The sequence below is a fragment of the Dromiciops gliroides genome, chromosome 4 (genome assembly GCF_019393635.1).
Source record: "Dromiciops gliroides isolate mDroGli1 chromosome 4, mDroGli1.pri, whole genome shotgun sequence".
Classification (NCBI taxonomy): domain Eukaryota; kingdom Metazoa; phylum Chordata; class Mammalia; order Microbiotheria; family Microbiotheriidae; genus Dromiciops; species Dromiciops gliroides.
In genome coordinates this window covers 453,350,545-453,371,725 of record NC_057864.1, presented here as the reverse complement: position 1 = coordinate 453,371,725, position 21,181 = coordinate 453,350,545, and the positions used below count along the sequence as shown (strand labels likewise).

At 42.3% G+C, this 21,181-nt stretch overlaps 1 protein-coding gene across 1 annotated transcript; it reads left to right on the top strand.

Moving 5' to 3' along the window:
- The first annotated feature begins 886 nt into the window (after positions 1-886).
- On the top strand, positions 887-20,731 carry THEM5 (thioesterase superfamily member 5). The gene is made up of 6 exons (XM_043963481.1): positions 887-1,051; positions 3,335-3,536; positions 8,351-8,489; positions 15,318-15,428; positions 16,153-16,277; positions 20,232-20,731. The coding sequence occupies exons 1-6, from the start codon at positions 902-904 to the stop codon at positions 20,267-20,269; spliced, it is 765 nt and encodes a 254-aa protein (XP_043819416.1). The 5' UTR covers positions 887-901; the 3' UTR covers positions 20,270-20,731.
- Positions 20,732-21,181: the final 450 nt, after the last annotated feature.

Genomic DNA, 21,181 nt, shown 5'->3' with positions numbered 1-21,181 from the left:
GTCAAAGCGTCGGTTCATGAGGACAAAAAATTGCCCCTCTGGACAAAACTTTCCTCTCTTCCTTTTCTATATTGTTATTAACATATTGTTAGTTAGCATAGGTTATTATATTCTGTTATTTTTGACTGTTTCATCAAGGAAATGCCCCGTTTCTTGAGGAAACAAAGAGGGGACTGTAATGATTGGAATGACGCCACCTTCTGGAGACTTACTGTAGAAGAGCTCCGCCCATGAAGTGAAGGTCTTTGAGGGCAAGACCTGGAGTCTTTTCTTTGGCGTCAGGAAGTGACGTTTGCTTGTGGGAGGAAGAAGCGGGGAGCCTGGTGCTCTGACTGGGGCTTTTTCCTGAGGACGCCGGTGAAGAAGGGAGCGAGAAATGTGCTCTCCCTTTAATAGATAGATGAATGTAGGCCTTTCTCTCTCTCTTTACCAAATTCTTATTCTCTTTAATAAATGCTTAAAAGTCTAACTCTTGCTAAAGCTTATAATTTATTGGTGACCACTCATTAGATTTTAGACAGTCTAGCTAGAATTTTAGCCTTTAACAGGGAATAGAGCAAGCTTCTCCCCTCTGGAAAGAATTGCTGCATCATTTGAGGTTTTACTCCCAAAGGCACTGGAATGATGTAGTTCAGGGAGAATGTCAAAAGCTGTTCCCCACTCACTGTATAAGACAAGACTGTGCATGCTCCTCTGATGAAATCCATGTTCTCTGCAGTGGAAACTTCTGTCTCACTGCTGTAGGCTTTTGGCAGGCCTTTCACTTGGCTGGGAAAAGGTTAGCATTATATTAGCAAGCCCAACTGATAAAAACTCTGAGTCTCCTCCTCCTCTCTGGAGCCTCTTGGCGGAAGGTCTTTCAGATTCCAAGTCATCAGACAAGCACATTTGCATCGGGACTATGATGAGCCGAGGCATGCGGCTAGTACTGAGGTTTGGCCCCTTCAAGGGCCTTCTCAGAGCCCCCAACCTCAGCCCCCAGAGTGTCCTGCACAGACACACTCCCAGGCTGGTTCCTGGAACAAGCTTCAGCTCATCCACAGACACCTTGGTGAGTACTGGGCTCTTTGTCCAAAGCCCCTGCTAAACACATGGCCAGCTCAGACATAGTAGGGTAGACACCCTTGAATCCACTTGCCCATGGGCTTCCCTACAAGTTACAATCAAGAAGCAATGGGATATAATGCTAAGAACATCAGCCCAGAAGCCAGCAGCGTTTGAATCCCAGCTCTAGTAGTTTTAACTATTTGGCTGCGGGCAAATCATTTCTCCTCTGTTTCCTTATCTGTAAAATGAGGACTTTGGTCTCCTAGCTCTAAATCTGTGATCTTTAATAAACGGTTGTTGATTGACTAATAGGTCCCTTCAAGACTCCCAGATATCAATACCCTCAGCACAGAAATCATTCGGTGTAACATATGAAAATCATTTCTATATATACTGTACTGCCTCATCTCTGCTCTGTACCTCTTGTATACCCTCTGAAGAATAAAAGTACTTGAGGACAGGGACTGTCTTACTTTTAGATCCTGGAGCATAGTAGGCATTTGATTAAGGCTTATTTTGTAAAAAATAAAAAATTGAGCCAATGAATAAAAATTGAGCCTGTGAATAGATAGTAAAGTATAAAGAACTGAATTCTAGCTTTGGTTCTACAATTGACTCGACTCCATCTATGACCTGGGACAAGTCAACTAACCTCTCCGAGCCTCATTTTCCTCATCTGTAACATGAGGAGGTTGTCCTAGACAATAATGAGGAGCTAACATTTTGAAAGCACTTAGGTTTATAGAAGACTCATTTGATTCTCACAACAACACTGTAAAGTTGGGGCTATTATTAGCCCAATTTTGTAATTGAGTAAAACTAAGGTTGGGGGAAGTTAAGAGCCTTACCCAGTGTCACAGTTAATAAGTGTCGGAGGTCAGATTTGAATTCAGGTCTTCCCAACTCCAAACCCAGCTCTCTAGTTCTAACATTCTATGATAAGTGAAGGGGGGGGAAAGCAAGCACTTAAAAAGGAGTTTATTCCAAAGGAAGAATTCTGATTTTTATATTTTTCATGACTTTTGGTGGGGGAAGGTCATGCTGTTGTTACTGACCTTAATTATTATCTGGCCAGTAATGTGAAAAGGACAGACATGATCAAGCTTTCTCCCTCAAGGACATGTACACAGTTTGGTGTAAACACACAGTCCCAGCCCAGCCAGAGGGCTTTGAATCCATTTTTCAGAAGAAGCTTTCATTGCAAAGGGAGTTGCTGTACCTCCCACAAAGAGCCAAGCAGTGATAATCAGCCAGCTAGAACTGAACAGGGAGACCTTCCCCTGAAGCTGGAGTGGCAATAATTGTTAAGGAAATGGAGGTTGAGTGACTTCATTTCTCCCTGTTCTGACACAGCTCGACTCATTTTCCCCAGAGGGCAACTGGACCCTTGACCCAAGTACTATACCTAGTATGACAATTAAAAAATTGAAAGACATAGTTTCTGGGTAATGTAATCATTTTATTAATAAGGCCCATGGGTTATTAATAAAAGGATGGTCATTTGGCCAGCTCTCTCAGACCAAAGACAATCATGGAAAGGGTTCACATCATACATACCATTGAAACAATAGGTGGTTCATCAAACAGCAAACAAATCTAATTGGTTAACTAACTGGAGGTAGGCTGTATTAAAATGAAGGGCTATACCAGACCACCCTCAGTGTTAGGCTATAAATTCAAAGAATATACACCCTTTTCAATGGCTGGGATGAATAGTCCCTCCCTGGAGCAGAGAGAGGCCTTCTTATCTAGACAAAAGGATCTGTCTCCACCCAAGCTAGAGTGGAACACAATGAGCTTCCCCCAGCTAGATGAAATTCTTTGCATGTTTGGGTAGTGTCTGGCCAAGAAAAAGACAATTAATGCAATCTTATTATCAAGGAGAAACTGGACCTTGAAAAATCAGGACTTTGGAAGAAGCGGGGGAGCTCTGAATCAATCTTTCCCAAGATATCAGTCATTAATAATAATTTCTCACCTCAGAGTCATCATGACGTGCTAAAAAACAAAAAAAACCAGGTGGAGAGGTTCCCCTAGGTTCAAACATGGCCTCTGTATTGAAACACTCAGTTTCCTCATCTAGAAAATCGGTGGAAGGTGACCTTTAAGGTCCCTTCTAACTCTAAATCTAGAATTATATAAACTGTATCCATTTCTGGTACTTTTCTGGGAGCAGAGGACAAGTGGTCAAAGAACCTGGAGATGGATTCAAGTGATCCCAGCTCCAGGGCATCTGCCTGGTCTTCTCCTGGAAGATCTTGCTCCTCTGAAACTTGGTTCTTTCTAGGTTTCCAGGTTCTGTCCAAAGAATACAGACCTGAAGGATTATGCCTTTCCCAATGCCAGTTGGAGCCCTGAAATGATGCGTTTGTATGAGGAGCTTCTGGAAAAGACAAAGAATGGGGACTGGGTCAAGCTTCCTTCATTCAAGAGCAATAGGGATCACATCAAAGGGCTGAAACTCCCAGGTGGATTTATAAGTGCATCAGGTGAGTCCCAACCTGACCTCCTTTGTGCTTCCTCCTTCCAACACACACACACACACACCCCAATATTCAGTAATAATGCACACTACTATTCCCCAGAGAGTAATAGAGGTGATCTCAGCCCCTCACCCATTCCCATTCCCAATTCCCTTTCTCCGTTTAGAATTGTACTTAAACTATGAGGCCATGAAACTTTGTTAGTTTTAAAAGACTTGGAGAAGAGAAAGACAATCTCAATTCCAAGATGAAACAAGAGCATTGTTTTTTGTTTGCCTATTTTTTTTAACTTTTTTTTTTTTTTGGTGAGGCAATTGGGGTTAAGTGACTTGCCCAGGGTCACACAGCTAGTAAGTGTCAAGTGTCTGAGGTCAGATTTGAACTCAGGTCCTCCTGAATCCAGGGCCAGTGCTCTATCCATTGTGCCACCCAGCTGCCCCCGAGCATTGTTCTTTGAATTGGAAGATCTGGATCTAAGTCCTGGCTCCCACATGGTGATGCCAACAATGATGGTAGCTAACATTTATATAGTGCTTTAAAATCTATAAACTACTTTATGTGTAGAATCTTGCTTGGCCCTCACAACAAATTTAGGAGGTAGGTGCTATTATTATCCTCATTATTACAGATGAGGAAACTGAGGCTGGTACAGGTAAGTGACTTACCCAAGGCCATACTACAGGCAGGCTTACAACTGGGTCTTCCTGACTCCTATTCCAGGTTACCACCTACCTGATTATGTGACCCAAAGCAAATCACTAAGTCTCTCTGGCCCCTCTGTAAGATAAGGATACTAATATTTGTCCTACTAGACAAGTCTCTTGACTTTTCTTTGCCTCATATTCCTGAGTTCAAATCTGGCCTCAGATATTTACTAGTTGGGTGACCCTGGGCAAGTCACTTCACCCTGTTGACCTCAGTTTCCTCATCTGTAAAATGAGATGGAGAAGGAAATGGGGGCAGCTAGGTGGCACAGTGGATGGAGCATTGGCCCTGGAGTCAGGAGTACCTGAGTTCAAATTCGGCCTCAGACACTTAACACTTGCTAGCTGTGTGACCCTGGGCAAGTCACTTAACCCCAATTGCCTCACTTTAAAAAAAAAAAAAAGAAGAAGAAGGAAATGGTAAGCCCCTCCAGTATCTTTGACAAGAAAATCCCAAATGAAGTCACAAAGAGTTGAAAAACAACTGAAAAATGACTTAACAACCAACAACAAAAGTGCTTACCAGCTCCAACACCCCGTGGCCTACCTCAGAATTATTGTCAGAACAGCACTCTCTAAACTTTAAAGCACGTGCAAATGTGACCTATATTTAGGTTAAAGATTCTACCTTCAAACTGACCTAAATTCCTCATATTGTAGCTCTAGGCTAGTCGGTGGGAGTAAGTTTTTCAGAGGTCTCAGGTACCAAGTATAAAAGAAATGCCACATTTTCTTTCCTCTCAGAAAAAGAGAACACCCTAAATGGTCCCTCCTTAGCCTACGGGTGAGCATGTCCCTACAAGAACTGCTCCTCTCTCTCAGTACAAGCAAGGTACCATTTCTATTCCTTAATGTCATCAATGACTTTCCAAAATTTCCCTCCCTCCTGACTCCATGTAAAATTCTTCTGCTTAAAGCTGCTCCACTCTGGTCACAGTATGGTTCCCAGTGCACTGCCTGCTTACATTTACATCTTTAGAATTAGAAATTGTTTGGCAAAGGGGTAGAAAAGAGAATAAGCATTTATTGAGTACCTACTATGTTCCAGGCACTGTGCTAAGTGCTTTACAAATATCATTTCATTTGATCATCACAACAACCCTGTGAAGTACATGCTATTACTAGTCTTGTTTCATAGTTGAGAAAACTAAGCCAGCAAAGGTTGTGACTTGCCTAGGATCACAGAGCTAGTAAAAGTCTGAGACTAGATTTGAATTTAGGTCTCCCGAGTCCAGACCCACTGCTCTATCCACCATGCTGTCTAACTACCCTTGGGCTTGCACCAAACCTCTTGGGGTAAGTGGTTTGTACTGGTATTAACCTTTGATGACAGGTAGTGAGGCATTAAGACATAGCAGATAAAACATTGCATTTGGATTTGGATATTTATTAGCTGTTAAAAAACCTGGGCAATAAGTCAATCCACAAGCATCTTTTAAGCACCAAGCACCAGGTTCTAGGTGTTAGGAATACAAAACTAAAAATTAAACAGTCCCTACCCTCACAGAGCTTCATACTATCAGAAGAGGCAAAATGTATATATGAAAAAACACACAAAATAACTACAAGCTAGTTTGGGGATGGAGAGCTGGGGGTGGGGCGGTCAACAAAGGCTGCAAGTTGAAAGATATGCTTGAACTAAGTCTTGAAGGAAGTAAGTATTATATGAGGCAATGGGGAATAGGGAAGGAATATGTTCCAGACATGGGGGACAGACAGTACAAAGACACAAAGATTAAGAGATGGAGTGTTCTGCATGAAGAACAGTAATAAGACCAATGTCACTGGGCCATGGTGTTCAGGAAGAGGAATAATGTGTAACAAGTCTAGAAAGGTAGGCTGGGGGGAAGGTTGGGAAGGGTTTTAAATACCAGTCAAAGGAGTTTACTTTTGAACCCAGCGGAGACACTAGAATGTGTTGAATAAAAGGGAGGGACAGGGTCAGACCTAAACTTAGAGAAAATCACATTGTCAGATCTGTGGAGGATGGATGGAAAAGGGCAGAGACTTAGAATTATGGCTGTATTGGTGAAAAGAGGTTGGATCTGAGAGGTCTTGTGGATGTAAGAATAAGATCTATAACTGATCACACGAGTAGGGTGAAGGAGAGCGAAGAGTTGAGCTTAACCTCTTGTGCCTCAGACGACTCCCTTGTATTTATCTGCTAAGTGGTAAACAATTGTCAGTCATAAATGAAATCATAGATTCTTTAAATATTTGCAGATAACAAAAGAGAAAATCAAGGCTCAGGGCAGCGCAACGATCCAAAACACTTTCAAAGAACTCATGATAGAAAATGTTCTCAACATCCAGAAAAAAGAACTGTGGATTATGAATGCAGATTGAACCATACTGTTTCTACTTTTGAGCTCTCTTATTTTCCTTCTTTTTTGAGGTTTTTCCCTTGTGCTCTGATTCTTCTTTCACAAGATGACTAATGCAGAAATATGTTTAATGTGATTGCACATATATAACCTGTATCAGATTACTTTCTGTCTTGGGGAGGAGGGAGGGAAGGGAGGGTAGGAGAAAATTTTGGAACTAAAAATCCTATGAAAACAAATGTTGAAAATTATCCTTATATGTAAGTGGAAAATAATAAGATACTTTTATTTATTAAAAAAATTTTTTATATTTTCAAAAAAGAAAAAGAAAATCAAGGCTCAGGTAGATTAATTAAGCCACTTTTCCCAGATCACACTTACTTTCAAGTGGCCAAGTTACTAAACAAAGATTATTAGAAGGGGCTTTCCAATCTCCTCATTTTACAAATAAAGAAACAATTATTTTTTTAAATGAGCAAATAAATTATTTTTACAAATAAAGAAAAGTTTTGTAACTTTCTCAAGGTCACAAAGCAACATAATATCAAACTATGGACTAGAAACTGGGTTTCCTGAGTACAACCCAACTCACCTACCTCTACTTGAACCCAATTCTGTCTCCAAGTTGGGTGTATTTTCCACTAACCAAGACCCTGAGTAGGACCTCAGTAAATTCTTATTGGATTGAATATGGGTTGTATTTCATTCATCTATTCTGAGTAATTTTCCTTTATAAAAGGCCTCTTTTGGGCAGCTAGGTGGTGCAGTGGATAGAGCACTGGCCCTGGATTCAAGAGGACCTGAATTCAAATCTTGCTTCAGACACTTGACACTTACTAGCTGTGTGACCCTGGGCAAGTCACTTAACCCCAATTCTCTCACCAAAAAAAAAAAGAAAGAAAGAAAGAAAAAGAAAAGGACTCTTTCCTCACAAGTATTTCATTTGCTCCCATCAGACTGAGAGTTCTGGATTTTGAACATCAATTTCCCCTAGCAGACTAGAGGTTCCATGGGCAATGGCCATTCCCCCTACACCCATCAATCTTCTGGGGCTTCTTTCCACTATAAGATGGTAAGAGGAGACCATGGTGTAATATTAGCAAGTACGTTGGCTTTAGAGTACAATGACCCAGATTCAACTCAGCTGTTGCATGTATAATTCTGGGTAAATGACTTAACTTCTCTAGATTAGATGACTTCATAATTAGAAGAAATTTTAGGGGACAGCTAGGTAGCACAGTGGATAGAGCACCAGCCCTGAATTCAGGAGGACCTGAGTTCATATCCCACCTCAGACACTTGACACTTACTAGCTGTTTGACCCTGGCAAATCACTTAACCCTCATTGCCCCGCAAAAAGAAGAAGAAGGAAGGAAAGCAGGGGCAGCTAGGTAGCACAGTGGATAAAGCGCTGGCTGTGGATTCAGGAGGACCTGAGTTCAAATCCGGCCTTAGACGCTTGACACTTACTAGCTGTGTGACCCTGGGCAAGTCACTTAACCCTCATTGCCCCACAAAAAAAAAAAAAAAGGAAAGCAGAAAGAAGAAATTCTAAATTTCAGTTAGAGGTTAGTAAACATAATGATATAATTTAATTTCCATAGAAGTTCAAAGACCCCAGAAATCTATACATCAACACCTTGGGAGGTGGGGGGTGGAGCCCAAATTAAGAGCCCCTGATGTACAACATCAATTCACATGATGAATGACTGAATCTCTTCCCTCTCCCCCGTCCTCACAACATCTTTTTTTTTCTTTTCTCTGTGTCCCTTTCACATTTCTTCTCTCCCAGACAAAGAAGACTACCACATTTTTACCAGGTGCATTCTAAAGGAGGGAAAAGGCTTTGAGTACGTCATTTTTTTCCACCCATCCAAGAAGAAGTCCATCTGTCTGTTCCAGCCAGGTCCCAATCTGGAAGGCGCTCCAGGGTAAGGAGATGGGTGGGTCCAGAGTAAGTAGTCTATACCATCCTCAGTTGTTTTCTGAGGGCAGGCAGGCTCATTGGAGACGGAAAGAGATGCTTCCTTTGAGTTATGGGGCCAAGAAATAAGTCAATATTCATTCAGCAAACATGTCTGAATGACCTATTTTGTCCAAAGTACTAGCACACAGCTCTAACTCATAGCTAGGCAACTGGGTGGCAAAGTGGTTACAACACTGGGCCTAGAGCCAGGAAGCTCTGAATCCAAATCTAACCCCACATCCTTCCTGGCTGCATATCTTTGGGCAAGTCACTTAATCTCTGTTTTCCTCAGCTTCCTCAAAAATGAAGATAATAGGGCCAGCTGGGTGGTGCAGTGCGTAGAACACTGGCCCTGGAGTCAGGAGGACCTGAGTTCAAATCCGGCCTCAGACACTTGACACTTACTAGCTGTGTGACCCTGGGCAAGTCACTTAACCCCCATTGCCTCAACACCCCCCAAAAAATGGGGATAATAAGAGCATCAACTTCACAGGGTTGTTGTGAGGATCAAATGAGATAATATTAGTAAAGCACTTAGCATCATGTCCAGAAGATTGTAGGCTTTAGATAAAATGCTAGCTATTATTACTATTATTATCATGGAAAGAAAGCTATAAGATATTATCTCATATTGCTGCTTTCCTTCTACTTAATGCTTTGAACAAATTAGCCTGTCCAGGGCTTTCTCCCCTTCTTTGCCTTGGTTCATGCTAGATACTTACTAGCTGTGTGACCCTACACAAGTCACTTAACCTTGTTTGCCTCAGTTTCCTCATCTGTAAAATGAGCTGAAGAAGGAAATGACAAACTGCTCCAGTATCTCTGCCAAGAAAATCCCATCTGAGGTCACGAAGAGTCAGACATGATTGAACAGCAACAACAACATCCCCTATATCTAGACTGCCCTAATCATCCAGCCCTCATCCAAAATCCTACTCATCTTTCAAGACCCAACTCATGCTCGCCTTCTCCGTGGATCTATCCCCAATTCCCCCAACTGAAAATTAATTCCCACCCCCAAACTTCATAGCACTCCATACTGCTCTTAGGTACTTCTCATAATCCATTTTATATCATGTCTATTTGTGTATCCCAATCCTTTTATATCCCTTCATAGACTGTAAGATTCTCGAAGGCAGAGACTCAATCTCATTTATCTTCATTTCTTTTCTAAACCTTAATCCCTGTGCATCGTAGCTGCCTCATAAATCAATGTTTGTCGGATGGAATTAAATCAGCTTGACCCAACTTCATTTCTCTCGGAAGGCACTAGACATTGGCTAGAAGAGGGAGGAGGAGGCTAGATTTCATTCAGCCAACATTTATTGATTATCCACTATAAGCAAAGAACTGTGCTAGGTGCTGGAAGAGATATAAGGATTGGGGCAGCTAGGTGGCGCAGTGGATAGAGCACCAGCCCTGGATTCAGGAGGACCTGAGTTCAAATCCAGCCTCAGACACTTAACACTTACCAGCTGTGTGACCCTGGGCAAGTCACTTAACCCCAATTGCCTCACAAAAAAAAAACCCATTATAGTCTGGTTTCTGCAATAATTCAAAACCATTGTGATCATGTTATCATTGTAATTAGTAGAAGCCCTTAATGAACAAATCTCAAAGAATATTATGAATAGTAGATTAAGTTCTCTGGGCATTCATAAAATTTTTTTCTTGTTGTTTAAAGGGTTCAAGGGGCAGTTAAGTGGCACAGTGAATACAGTGTTGGACTTGGAATCAGAAAGACTCATCTTCCTGAGTCCAAATCTGGCCTCAGACATTTACTAGCTGGGTGACTGACCCTGGGCAAGTCACTTCACCCTACTGGCCTCAGTTTCCTTATCTGTCAAATGAGTTGGATAAGGAAATGGCAAACCACTCCAGTATCTTTGCCAAGAAAACTCAACAGGGGAGCAGCTAGGTGGTACAGTGGATAGAGCACCAGCCCTGGATTCAGGAGGACCTGAGTTCAAATCTGGCCTCAGACACTTAACACTTACGAGCTGTGCAACTCTGGGCAAGTCACTTAACCCCAACTGCCTCACCAAAAAAAGGAAAAGGGAAAAAAAAAAAAGAAAACCCAACGGGGTCACAAAGAATCTGACAAAACTGAAACAACTAAACAACAACTAAAGAAAGGGTTCAAAGAACAACAACCAAAAAAAAAAGTTTGGAAACAATGGCCTGGGGCACTGAGAGTTTAAATGACTTCTTTATGCAGGGCCACACAGCCAGCACATGTCAAGAGGTCAGACTTGAACCCAAGTCTGCCCAACCTTAAGGCCAGCTCTCTAGAGCCTACACCATGCTGCCTCTTTACACAAGAATAAGAGTAATAGTGGATGTTTTTATAGCTCTCCTACCTCCTCCTACCCTCAGTGAAGAGGGTGGGATGAGAAACAGAGACTCTGACCTTGGCTGGAGCAGCTCTTTAAAGGAAGCAGTGTTGGATGTTCTAAACTCTATCAACTTCCCAGAGAATCACAGTCCTTCTTGGAAACAATCCAGGGAACCTTATATCTCTGGCCTTGCCGGGACTTTTGCTTTTCACTTCTCCTTTACTGATTTCTAAACCCTTATTCAAGACACTGAGCAACCTCGGTTTTCCAGGCCCTAAGTCCACTTGTCTCTCAGTGATCTGATCCACTAATGACCTAATGACCTTTCCCTGTCTGCTCCTTCCATAACCATTGAAACTGGGTGATAGATGTTCAGGTCTGGCATTGTCTCTCTCTTTTCCTTCAGCCTTCTATGTCCACATACTCAAAACCATATGAGTTCATTCCTAGAAACAATGGAAATGGAATAAACAAATAAATAAATAAATGAACAAATAGGTGGATAAATAAGTAAATATATGAATGAATAGGTGAATAAGTAAATAAATGAATGAATGAATATTCACGTATACATGCATATTATTTATATGTGTGTGTAATTATGTATTTCATACATTATGATATGCTATTTATATTCATTTATTTTCTATAGTATGTATACATTTTGTTTATATATTTATTCTATACTTATATATTTATTTTCCACATCACACTTTATTTATTTATATAGTTATTTATATTTGTATGTTTATTTTTATGCTATATATAGTTTTGTTTCTTTTATTATTTATTATATTTCTTTTATTAATAAGCATTCACATGCTTATTTTGTATATAATCCATACATTATTTGTTTATAAATTTATTTTGTATATTTTTATTTATTTAAACTTGTATATATTTATTTTATATACTATATATAAATTATTTGTTTATTTTCTATATTACATACACTATACACTGTTTATTTACACATTATATTTATTTTATATATCATCTATACATTATTCATTGATATACTATATACACATTATTTTGAGAGACAGAGAGAGAGAAAGAGAGACAGAGACAGAGAGAGACAGAGAGATACAGAGAGACAGAGAGAGAGAAGAAAGAGACAGAGAAATTCGCAAAGAAGACACCAGGGTAAGTTCCCCAGAAAACTAACCCACCCCAGCCTGACTGGTCACTGGAGCCTCCTTCTAAACAGGAGAAACATGATGATTGACTGGTGCTCTACCCACATTCCTGCCTAATCACTGTCAAACTAACTTCCTCCCCTTCCCAGGTCCCACAGCCACAGTCAAAATAAGAACATATAAACAGAGGAAAGTCTTTAAATGCAAAGATTTTTATTTGTTATGGGCCAGGTCCTGTGCTAGGAAGTAGGAATCAAAAGGCCAAAAGTCTCATAGTCTTTTCCTCAACGCCCTTCAAAACCTGTTCCCTCTTCCACCTTTCCAGTCTTCTTGCACCTCACTCCGCTCGATCGAATGACGCCAGTCTCCATGCTGTAGGTACTTCATCACCCTGTTCTGGCTATTTCCACAGGCTGTTCCTCATGCCAGGAATGCTCTCTCTCATCTCCACCCCCTGGCTTCCCTGCCTCTTTTCAAGTCCCTGCCAAAGCCCCACCTTCTTCAGGAAGCCTTTCCCCAATTGCCCCTTAATTCTAGTGCCTTCATTCTGTTGATTATTTCCAGCTAACCCTTTATATATCACGTTTTTACATAGCTGTTTGCATGTTTCTTCTTCATTAGATTGTGAGCTTCTGGAGGGAAGGGCCTCTTTTACCTTTCTTCATATCCCCAGGATTTTGCACAGTGCCTAGCACATTGTGGGAGCTTAATAAATGCTTACTGACTGACAAACCAGGGAAAGGGAAAGGCCACATACATAAAAATGGACAATACCATGTACAATGTGACAGGGACAAAAGAGAGATGTCCTGGTCCTTTGCACTTGCCTGAATGTGCTCTAGGAAAATTGGAGAAGGAAGGGATAGCTCACCCTCTGTTGTGGGAGGGACCAAGCTGAATCTAGGATTTCTTCATGGAATAATTGGGCCTGAAAGAAAGAAGAGTTCAACAGGCAAGGATGAGGAGCAAGTGTCTTCCAGGCATGGAGGAAAGATAGCCTGCTTGAATGTAGAAAGGGGAAAGTTTAGCTCAGGATTGAAGGATGGCCAATTTGTCTGGAATATCAATCATAGGAATGAATGAATGAATAATTGCTAGCATTTATATGGTACCTTAAGGTGTACAAAGTGCTGTACAGATCCCCACAATAACCCAGTGCTATTATTATCCTCATTTTTATAGATGAGGAAACTGAGGCTGAGAAAGGTTATGTGAATTGCCCGGGGTCACACAACTAGTAAGTGTCTGAAGTAAGATTTGAACTCAATCTTCTTGAGATCAAGTCCAGCACTCTCCAGAGAGAGAGAGAGAGAAAGAGAGAGGGAAGGAAAGAAAGAGAAGGGAGGGAAGAAGAGATGAAGAAAGGAAGAAAAGAATAAGAGAGAAAGGAAGGAGGAAAGAAGGGAGGGAGGGAGAAAAGAAAAAGAGAACATTTATTAAGCACTTACTATGTGCTATGCTAAGCACAAATAGAAAGACAGAATTAGTCTTTAATCTCAAGAAGCTCACTTTCTAATGGGAGACAATACACACACATAAACATACATATGCCCACATGCACATATATACATGTACATACATACATACGGATTCCACTATATGTTGAATGGAAGTCCCATGATTTTTAGGTTACAGAGGTACAACAGGTACATCTTATTTTAATGGCATTTCCACTAATAAAATTAAATCTGTTTCTGATATTGAACCAGATGTCAATGTCAGGGACATTGGAGTCATAGACTTTCCTTTTTTTTTTTTTTTTTTTTAGTGAGGCAATTGGGGTTAAGTGACTTGCCCAGGGTCACACAGCTAGTAAATGTTAAGTGTCTGAGGCCGGATTTGAACTCAGGTACTACTGACTCCAGGGCCAGTGCTCTATCCACTGCGCCACCTACCTGCCCCCGAATAGACTTTCTGAGTATTTAATAGCAGTGGCTGCTGAGGAGGCAGTAACTTCTGACCCTGCAGAAACAATTACCACATCTCCACAGGGGTTAGTTCTCCAGATGATGGCCTGGGATCTGGGCTAGTAACAGGACAATGGTCTGGTGGACAGAGTCTAGGGGTCACAGCCAGGACTAGGGATCTTGCACTGACTTGTCTACCCATCCCATGGGTCAACAGTTAGAGTTAGTAATTAGAAGAAGCAATTAGAGGAAGGTGGGTCCCTTCACAGGGATTGCTCCCCTATGTGTGAAAGGGAGTAGTGGGAAATAAGGCTAGAAAGATTGGCTTGGCCTGGTTGTGGAAGGCATTAAGTACAAGAAGGCCTAAATTTGCATTTTATCCTCTCATTTAGGTAATAGGGAGCCAGTAAAGTTGTTTGACTCTCTACTCCACTCCATACAATATCTGTTCCAAATCTTCTTTAATCTCTTTAAGCTGTGTACACCTGCCCTTCACCCTTGGCTCCTAATAAAGGACCTCATGTTTCACTTAAAAAAAATTTAGATCTGCCATCACTTCTTCTCCCTAATTCTATAATTTCAAATCACTTTCAATTTTTCAATTATCCATTACCTCATCCCCCACCCCCTCCAAACCCCCTACACACACACGCGCGCGCACACACACACACACACACACACACACCCCTACTTTTTTCTCCTCTGTCCCTTCCCTTGCTAAGGTTCCTTTCCTAAAGTAATAAATACTTGTTAATTGATTGTTTATAAACACACCCAGATCATCCTCATCCTTAAAAAAAAAAGTTTTTGATCCTACTCTGCTTACTGAATAGATAAAAGGGGCTACAGCATAGTCTTATATATTAAAAAGATATCTTCAGGGGCAGCTAGGTGGCGCAGTGGATAGAGCACCAGCCCTGGAGTCAGGAGTACCTGAGTTCACATCCGGCCTTAGACACTTAACACTTACTAGCTGTGTGACCCTGGGCAAGTCACAACCCCAGTTGCCTCACTAAAAAAAAAAAAAAGTAACTTTAAAAAGATATCTTCATGTAAAGAAATTCAGAAATCTGATAAAGAAAACATAATAGAGATTTTAAAAATCAAGCCATTTGTTCATGTTGTCATGTGACACCTCTCCCGTTCTTCATGATTTTTCAAGGAAAATTGATGAAATAATCACTCCTCTCAGTTTTTTCAGTGCCCTGGGATGTGGGTTTTTCTGGGGCTGATGACTTGAATTCACTGAGGTGCTCTCAACATCTCATTATCTTTGGTTTCAACTCTCTGTTAACCCCTTTTGTTCTGAACAAGGCAGATGCTAGAAACTGGAAAGGTAGGTTCAGGAAGAAGTTATGAAAAGGAGGTCTAACTGTAACTTCAATTTATCTTCTTCCCATCCCCTCCTCAGATTTGCCCATGGTGGATCTTTGGCTGCCTTGATGGATGAGACATTTTCTAAAACTGCATACTTGTCAGGTCAGGGATTGTTCACTCTAAGTCTCAACATCAAATTTAAAAAGTAAGTACCAACCCTGGGGCCAGGAGGGAGAGGTCTTTGTGGTATGTCCATCTGTCTTTCCATCCTCAGCTTGATACGGGGAGGGGGGGGTGCTTTAGAAAACAACAATGTACAGTAGAGAGAGCATGAGATTTGGCTCTGCTATTTGATGCTCCTGTGCTCTTGGGAAAGTCACCTAACATCTCTGAGGCCCACGATATCCTCAACTATAACTTGAGGGGGTTGGACGTCAAGATCTCTAAGATTCATTCCAGTTCCAAATCCCTATGGGCCATTTTAAGTCTGACCCTGACCTTGACCTTGACCTTGCACAAATCACTCTGCTGAACCTCAGATGCCCAAACTGTGAAATAAGGATAATGACACGTGTATGACGACTTCCACAGTAAGGGAAGGACTTTGTCAAATACTATATAAATGTGAGTTATTGGAGCAAAGTGGGGAGAGACCAACTTGGGGCAATCGTGCCCTCCCTCAAAAGCCAGAGTCAGTCTGAGGGCGCTCCAGGAACAAAAAGACCGAAGTTACTAAAATTGGGAAGGAGAAGGTCACTTGAGGAAAGATCTTGGAGGCCAGTTGGAAGCACAAGCAGGAGAGACAGTAAGGCCCTGACTAACCCCAAAAGATCTCTCTTGACTCCAACGTGCAGCCCCATCTGGGGTCTAGGGAACTTAGTGCAGAAGGCCCTAGAAAAGTAGGGACTGACCTTGACCTCCATTCCCAGCCTGATCCCTGTGGGCTCTGTGGCCCTGCTGAAGGTGGAAGTAGAAAAGATAGAGGACCAGAAGATTTTCCTGTCCTGCATCGCCCAGAGCCCTGACGAGCAGGTGCTCTTCGCCAAGGCTTCAGGTAAAGAGAATATCAGCATCTCATCTTGGGCACCAGCCCAATCTTCCTCTCCCTACTTCTCACCTCCGTCCTCTGTGGGAACTGAGCTAGAGGGAACAAGGGGTCGACAGAGTCTGCAAGCAGTCTGGAGGGTCCTACAGGGAGGTTGGAAAGCAGGCAAGGGCACTGAGGCTTAAGGCCTTTCTGGGGCTCTTTCCATGTCGGACAGCTCAGCAGAATCCATGGAGGACAGGAGACCGTGGGAAGAAAAGGGTTCTCACTATAGGAAGGAGAGAGAGAGGGCTGAGAGATGGGAAGGAGAGGGGAGCTATTGGAGGACACCAGGAGAGAGGAGCCCGTAGGGTAGATACAGTGGGCAGGCTGCTAGCTTCGGAGCTGGAAGATGCCTGGATGTGATTCTGCTCTCTGCCACTCACCACCCATGTGACCCTCATATATGACCCTAGAAGGGATTGGGCAGACAATAGGGTGGGCATTTGTAAGGCCAGCACTTGGGGGGCAGCTAGGTGGCACAGTGGATAAGGCACCAGCCTTGGATTCAGGAGGACCTGAGTTCAAACCCAGCCTCAGACACTTACTAGCTGTGTGACCCTGGGCAAGTCACTTAACCCCCATTGCCCTGAAAAAGAAAAAGAAAAAAAAAAGAGTAAGGTCAGCACTGTCTTCAACTCCATATTCCACATACCCCATCAGCTGACAAATCTGGTCATTTCTCCCTCCACAACATCTCTCCCAAGGAGCCCTTCTCTCCACTCACACGACCAATAGCCGAGTTCAGGCTCTCCAATCAACTCTTGTCTAAATGATCACAACAGCCTCTTAATTAACTTGGTCTCCCTACTTGGAATTTCTCCTCACTCCTGTCCATCCTTCACTCTGTTGCCAAAGTGATTTTCCTTAAGCACAGATCTAGCCATGTCATTCCCCACTTCAAGAGCCTCCTGTGGCTCCCTAATGCATCTCAGATTTTGCCTCTATTCAGCTTTCCAAGCCCTTCATAACCTGGCCTCAGCCTATATATCTTTTTTATCTTTTATTTATTTATCAATGCATGTATGTATGTATGTATTGCATTTTTCTGATAAGGGCTTGGTATCCAAGAGATCTATCTATCTGTCTGTCTGTCTGTCGTTTGGTCTGTCTGTCTATCTATATATCTTGGATACCAAACCCTTATCAGAGAAATGCAATACATACATACATACATACATCTATCTCTATCTACCTATATGTATATATGTGTGTGTATATATACATACACCCTTATCAGAGAAATTCAATACAAAGATTTTTTTTCCCATTTCACCACTTTCATTCTTATCCTAGCTGCATTAATATTGCCTGTTTATAAACTTTTAAGTTTCAAGCTCCTTCTGCTATAAACAGTATTCTATTCCTTCAGTTACTTTACTTTAATTCTGTTCTTTAAAAAATGTGACCTTAGGGGGCAGCTAGGTGGTGCAGTGGATAAAGCACCAGCCCTGGATTCTGAAGGCCCTGAGTTCAAATCTTCCCTCAGGCACTTGACACTTACTAGCTGTGTGACCCTAGGCAAGTCACTTAACTCTCATTGCCCCACCCCCTCCAAAATGTGACCTTATTCCCACCATCTCTCTTCCCTTCACCCTTGATTCCCTCTTCTTGCTTGATACCCCTCCTCCTTTAGAATTTTGTTCATTGGTTCTTTTTCCTCTTCTGCTTTTATCTGTCAACCTATCTTTTGAGCCTCGTTGTATAACACTATCCCTCCTGAATTCTATGTCCCAGCCAAACTGACCCAATCTTGGCTCCTCACCAAGTGCCCTCTATATCTTCCAGCCTTACTGGAATAAGCACTCTCTCCTCACTTCTGTCTCAAAGAATCTTTCTTCTCCCTAAAGACAAAACTCAAACATTACCTTCTACATGAAGCCTTTTCTGACCCACTCCCTCCCCAACTATAAGTGCCCTCCCTCTCTAATTCCCTTGTATTTAGTAAGTTGGGAGTAGCAGCCTGGCCTCCAAATTAGGAAGAACAAGACTCAAGATCCATCTCTGATATGTGCCAGCTATGTAACGCCAGGCAAGTCCACTGATCCCTCAGTGCCCCCAGGAAACCCCCTCAGGGGAAATTTCACAGTGGTTGCCCATATGCATTAGTTGAAGGCATTTTCCACACTGATGAAATCACTAAACCTGACAAAAATAAATATCTATTGCAAATGATCCAAGATCTATTTCTACCTGGTTTTAGAATGCCTGTATCTTTGTTTAGTTTATACCCTTCCAAGCTGTAGATTATTAACCAATACATATTTAGTAATCACCTACTATAAGCCAAGCACTGCTATAATTGCTGGAGACATAAAGACAAGAGTGAAAACGCCCCTGCCCTCAAGTTCCTTACATTTTTTTCAGCAAAGAAACCTGTTTATCCAAATTGTAACAAAACAGACATAAGAAAAAGTGTTCATCTTGAAAGCATCTGGTTCAACCCCCTTCATTTTATGGATAAAAAAAATAATATTTTAAAGAGGGTAGAATGATCTCTCACTTTCATGGTATGGATATGGTATGGTACCTTGATTATCATAGGTGCTTAATAAATGCCTTTTCTTTTTCTTTCCTTTTCTTTTTTTTTTTTTTCGTTGAGGCAAATGGGGTTAAGTGACTTGCCCAGGGTCACACAGCTAGTAAGTGTCAAGTGTCTGAGGCTAGATTTGAACTCAGGTCCTCCTGAATCCAGGGCTGGTGCTTTATCCCCTGCACCACCTAGCTGCCCCCTGCCTTTTTTTGTTTTTAAGTGCCCATAGAAGAATATATACCAGCTAGTACAGAGTTGGAGGACCTCTCCCATTGAGAGAAGATAACTCAGCTCAGCCAAGAGAGAGAGTCCCTGATTAAGGGGCTTTTATTCTAAAAGGGGAGAAAAGGGACTTAGAGTCCAACCACTTCATTTTACAGTGGGGAAACAGAGGTGGGAAAGTGAAGTGACTTGTCTAAAATCCGAAGGAGGCAGAGACAGATCTGGAGCTGAGTTCTTTCCTCATCTCCACCTCCTGACTTTCTTGGTTTCCTTCAAGTGCCCTCTAAAATGCCCCCTTGGGGCAGCTAGGTGGCACAGTGGATAGAGCACCAGCCCTGGATTCAGGAGGACCTGAGTTCAAATCCGGCCTCAGACACTTAACACTTACTAGCTGTGTGACCCTGGGCAAGTCACTTAACCCCAATTGCCTCACTAAAAAAAATAAATAAATAAAAAATAAAAATAAAATGCCCCCTTTACAGGAAGCTTGGCATGATCCCTCTTCATTCTAGGGCCTTCCCTCTCCAATTTATCCTGTATACAACTTGTTCGGATGTGGTTGTTCATATGTTGTCCTCCCCATTAGACTCTGAGCTCCTTGAGGGAAGGGACTCTCTTTTACCTTTCTTGGTACCCGCCCAGTGCCTGACACATAGTAGGTGCTTAATACTTACTAACGGATTCACTATCTAAGTCTTTTACCAGCCAAAGCAGACTTTCTTTCCAAGGGTGGGCTGCTCTTAAAATGGGTTTTCATTCCTTGACCTCGGCCTGACAAAGTCCCTTCTAGCTCTGACCTTCTGTGAGTCTCTCACTGAGGATGGTACACAGTTGGGTTTGTTTGTAGGTGAGGGGGTGGGGGGAGATCTAGTGTAGATTTAGAAATCCCAGTCTGAGATCGAAGTTTGTTCATGGACCTTGGAGACAATCAACGAACTGTATTGAAAATAGAATCCAAAAAAGGGGGGGGCAGCTAGGTGGCGCAGTGGATAGAGCACTGGCCCTGGATTCAGAAGTACCTGAGTTCAAATCCGGCCTCAGACACTTGACACTTAATAGCTGTGTGACCCTGGGCAAGTCACTTAACCCTCATTGCCCAGCAAAAAAAAAAAAAAAAATAGAATCCAGAAGGCCATCCCAGCACTCACTTGCTCTCTTCTCTGTTTCAGGGGTTTTCCTTCAGCTGGAATTGGAAGAGGAAGAGTAACAGTAGCCAGTCCTCCCTGGCCACTCCTCACCTGAGAACATTGATCTGCCTTGCAAGGGGGTGGGAGGGAGAGGCAAGGGGAGGAGAGAGAGAGGAAGAGAGAAAGAGAAAGAGAGAGAGAGAGAGAGAGAAATTCCTACAGCTCCATCTATCACCCAAATCATAGAATCAATACCCATAGGCCTCTCTATATCTAGGAATCAAAACTATTGACTGGAGGTTCTGACCTGCTCAGCCCTCCATTCCTGCTTCTTCCAATCATTCCTCCTGGTTTTATGACCCTGTCCAAGGTGACTGGGCCAGGACAGTGCTGGCCAATCCTGTCACTATACCCAAGGGAGCCGACCTTTCTAGTTAGCAAATAATTTGCATCCTAGGTCCCCTAGAGACCCGTTGTCTTGACCAGATGGCATCTATATGGTCATACCCAACTAACCCCTATGTAATGCAATCAATTTTCAATTAAACAAGTACTGATTTATAAGCTGTTTGATCCCTGTTCAGTTTTCAGTCCCGGGTTGCTGCTGTACATTCACAGGGATTTTAAAGGCTCTCTGGTCTGGTCCAGACAGTCAGTCAGTTAATCAATGAGCATTTATTACCATGTGTCAGGCACTGTGTCAAGCTGTGGAGGCCACAAAGGCAAATCCACAGTCCCTGCCCTCAAGGAATTCACGCTCCCATTTGAATGAGAGAGAGAGCTTGCAAACATACAAGTTATATACAGTGAAAATAGAAGGTAAACTGATAGGGAAATGGGGGGCAAACAGAGGTAAACAAAGAAGGATTCTTGCACAAGGTGGAAATTGTGCTGATCCTTACATTTTGCAGATGGGAAAACAGGTTTAGAGAAGTAAAGTGACTTGCACAAGAACATAGCTAGTTGCAGAACCTGGATCAATCCAGTTCTCC

What these genes read in the sequence shown, in the direction of transcription:
- THEM5 (XM_043963481.1), top strand. Translation starts at nt 902, where the DNA reads ATGATGAGCCGAGGCATGCGGCTAGTACTGAGGTTTGGCCCCTTCAAG. An exon ending in CTCAACATCAAATTTAAAAA is followed by an intron (nt 15,429 to 16,152) that starts GTAAGTACCAAC and finishes CTCCATTCCCAG; the next exon opens with CCTGATCCCTGTGGGCTCTG. An exon ending in GCTCTTCGCCAAGGCTTCAG is followed by an intron (nt 16,278 to 20,231) that starts GTAAAGAGAATA and finishes TCTCTGTTTCAG; the next exon opens with GGGTTTTCCTTCAGCTGGAA.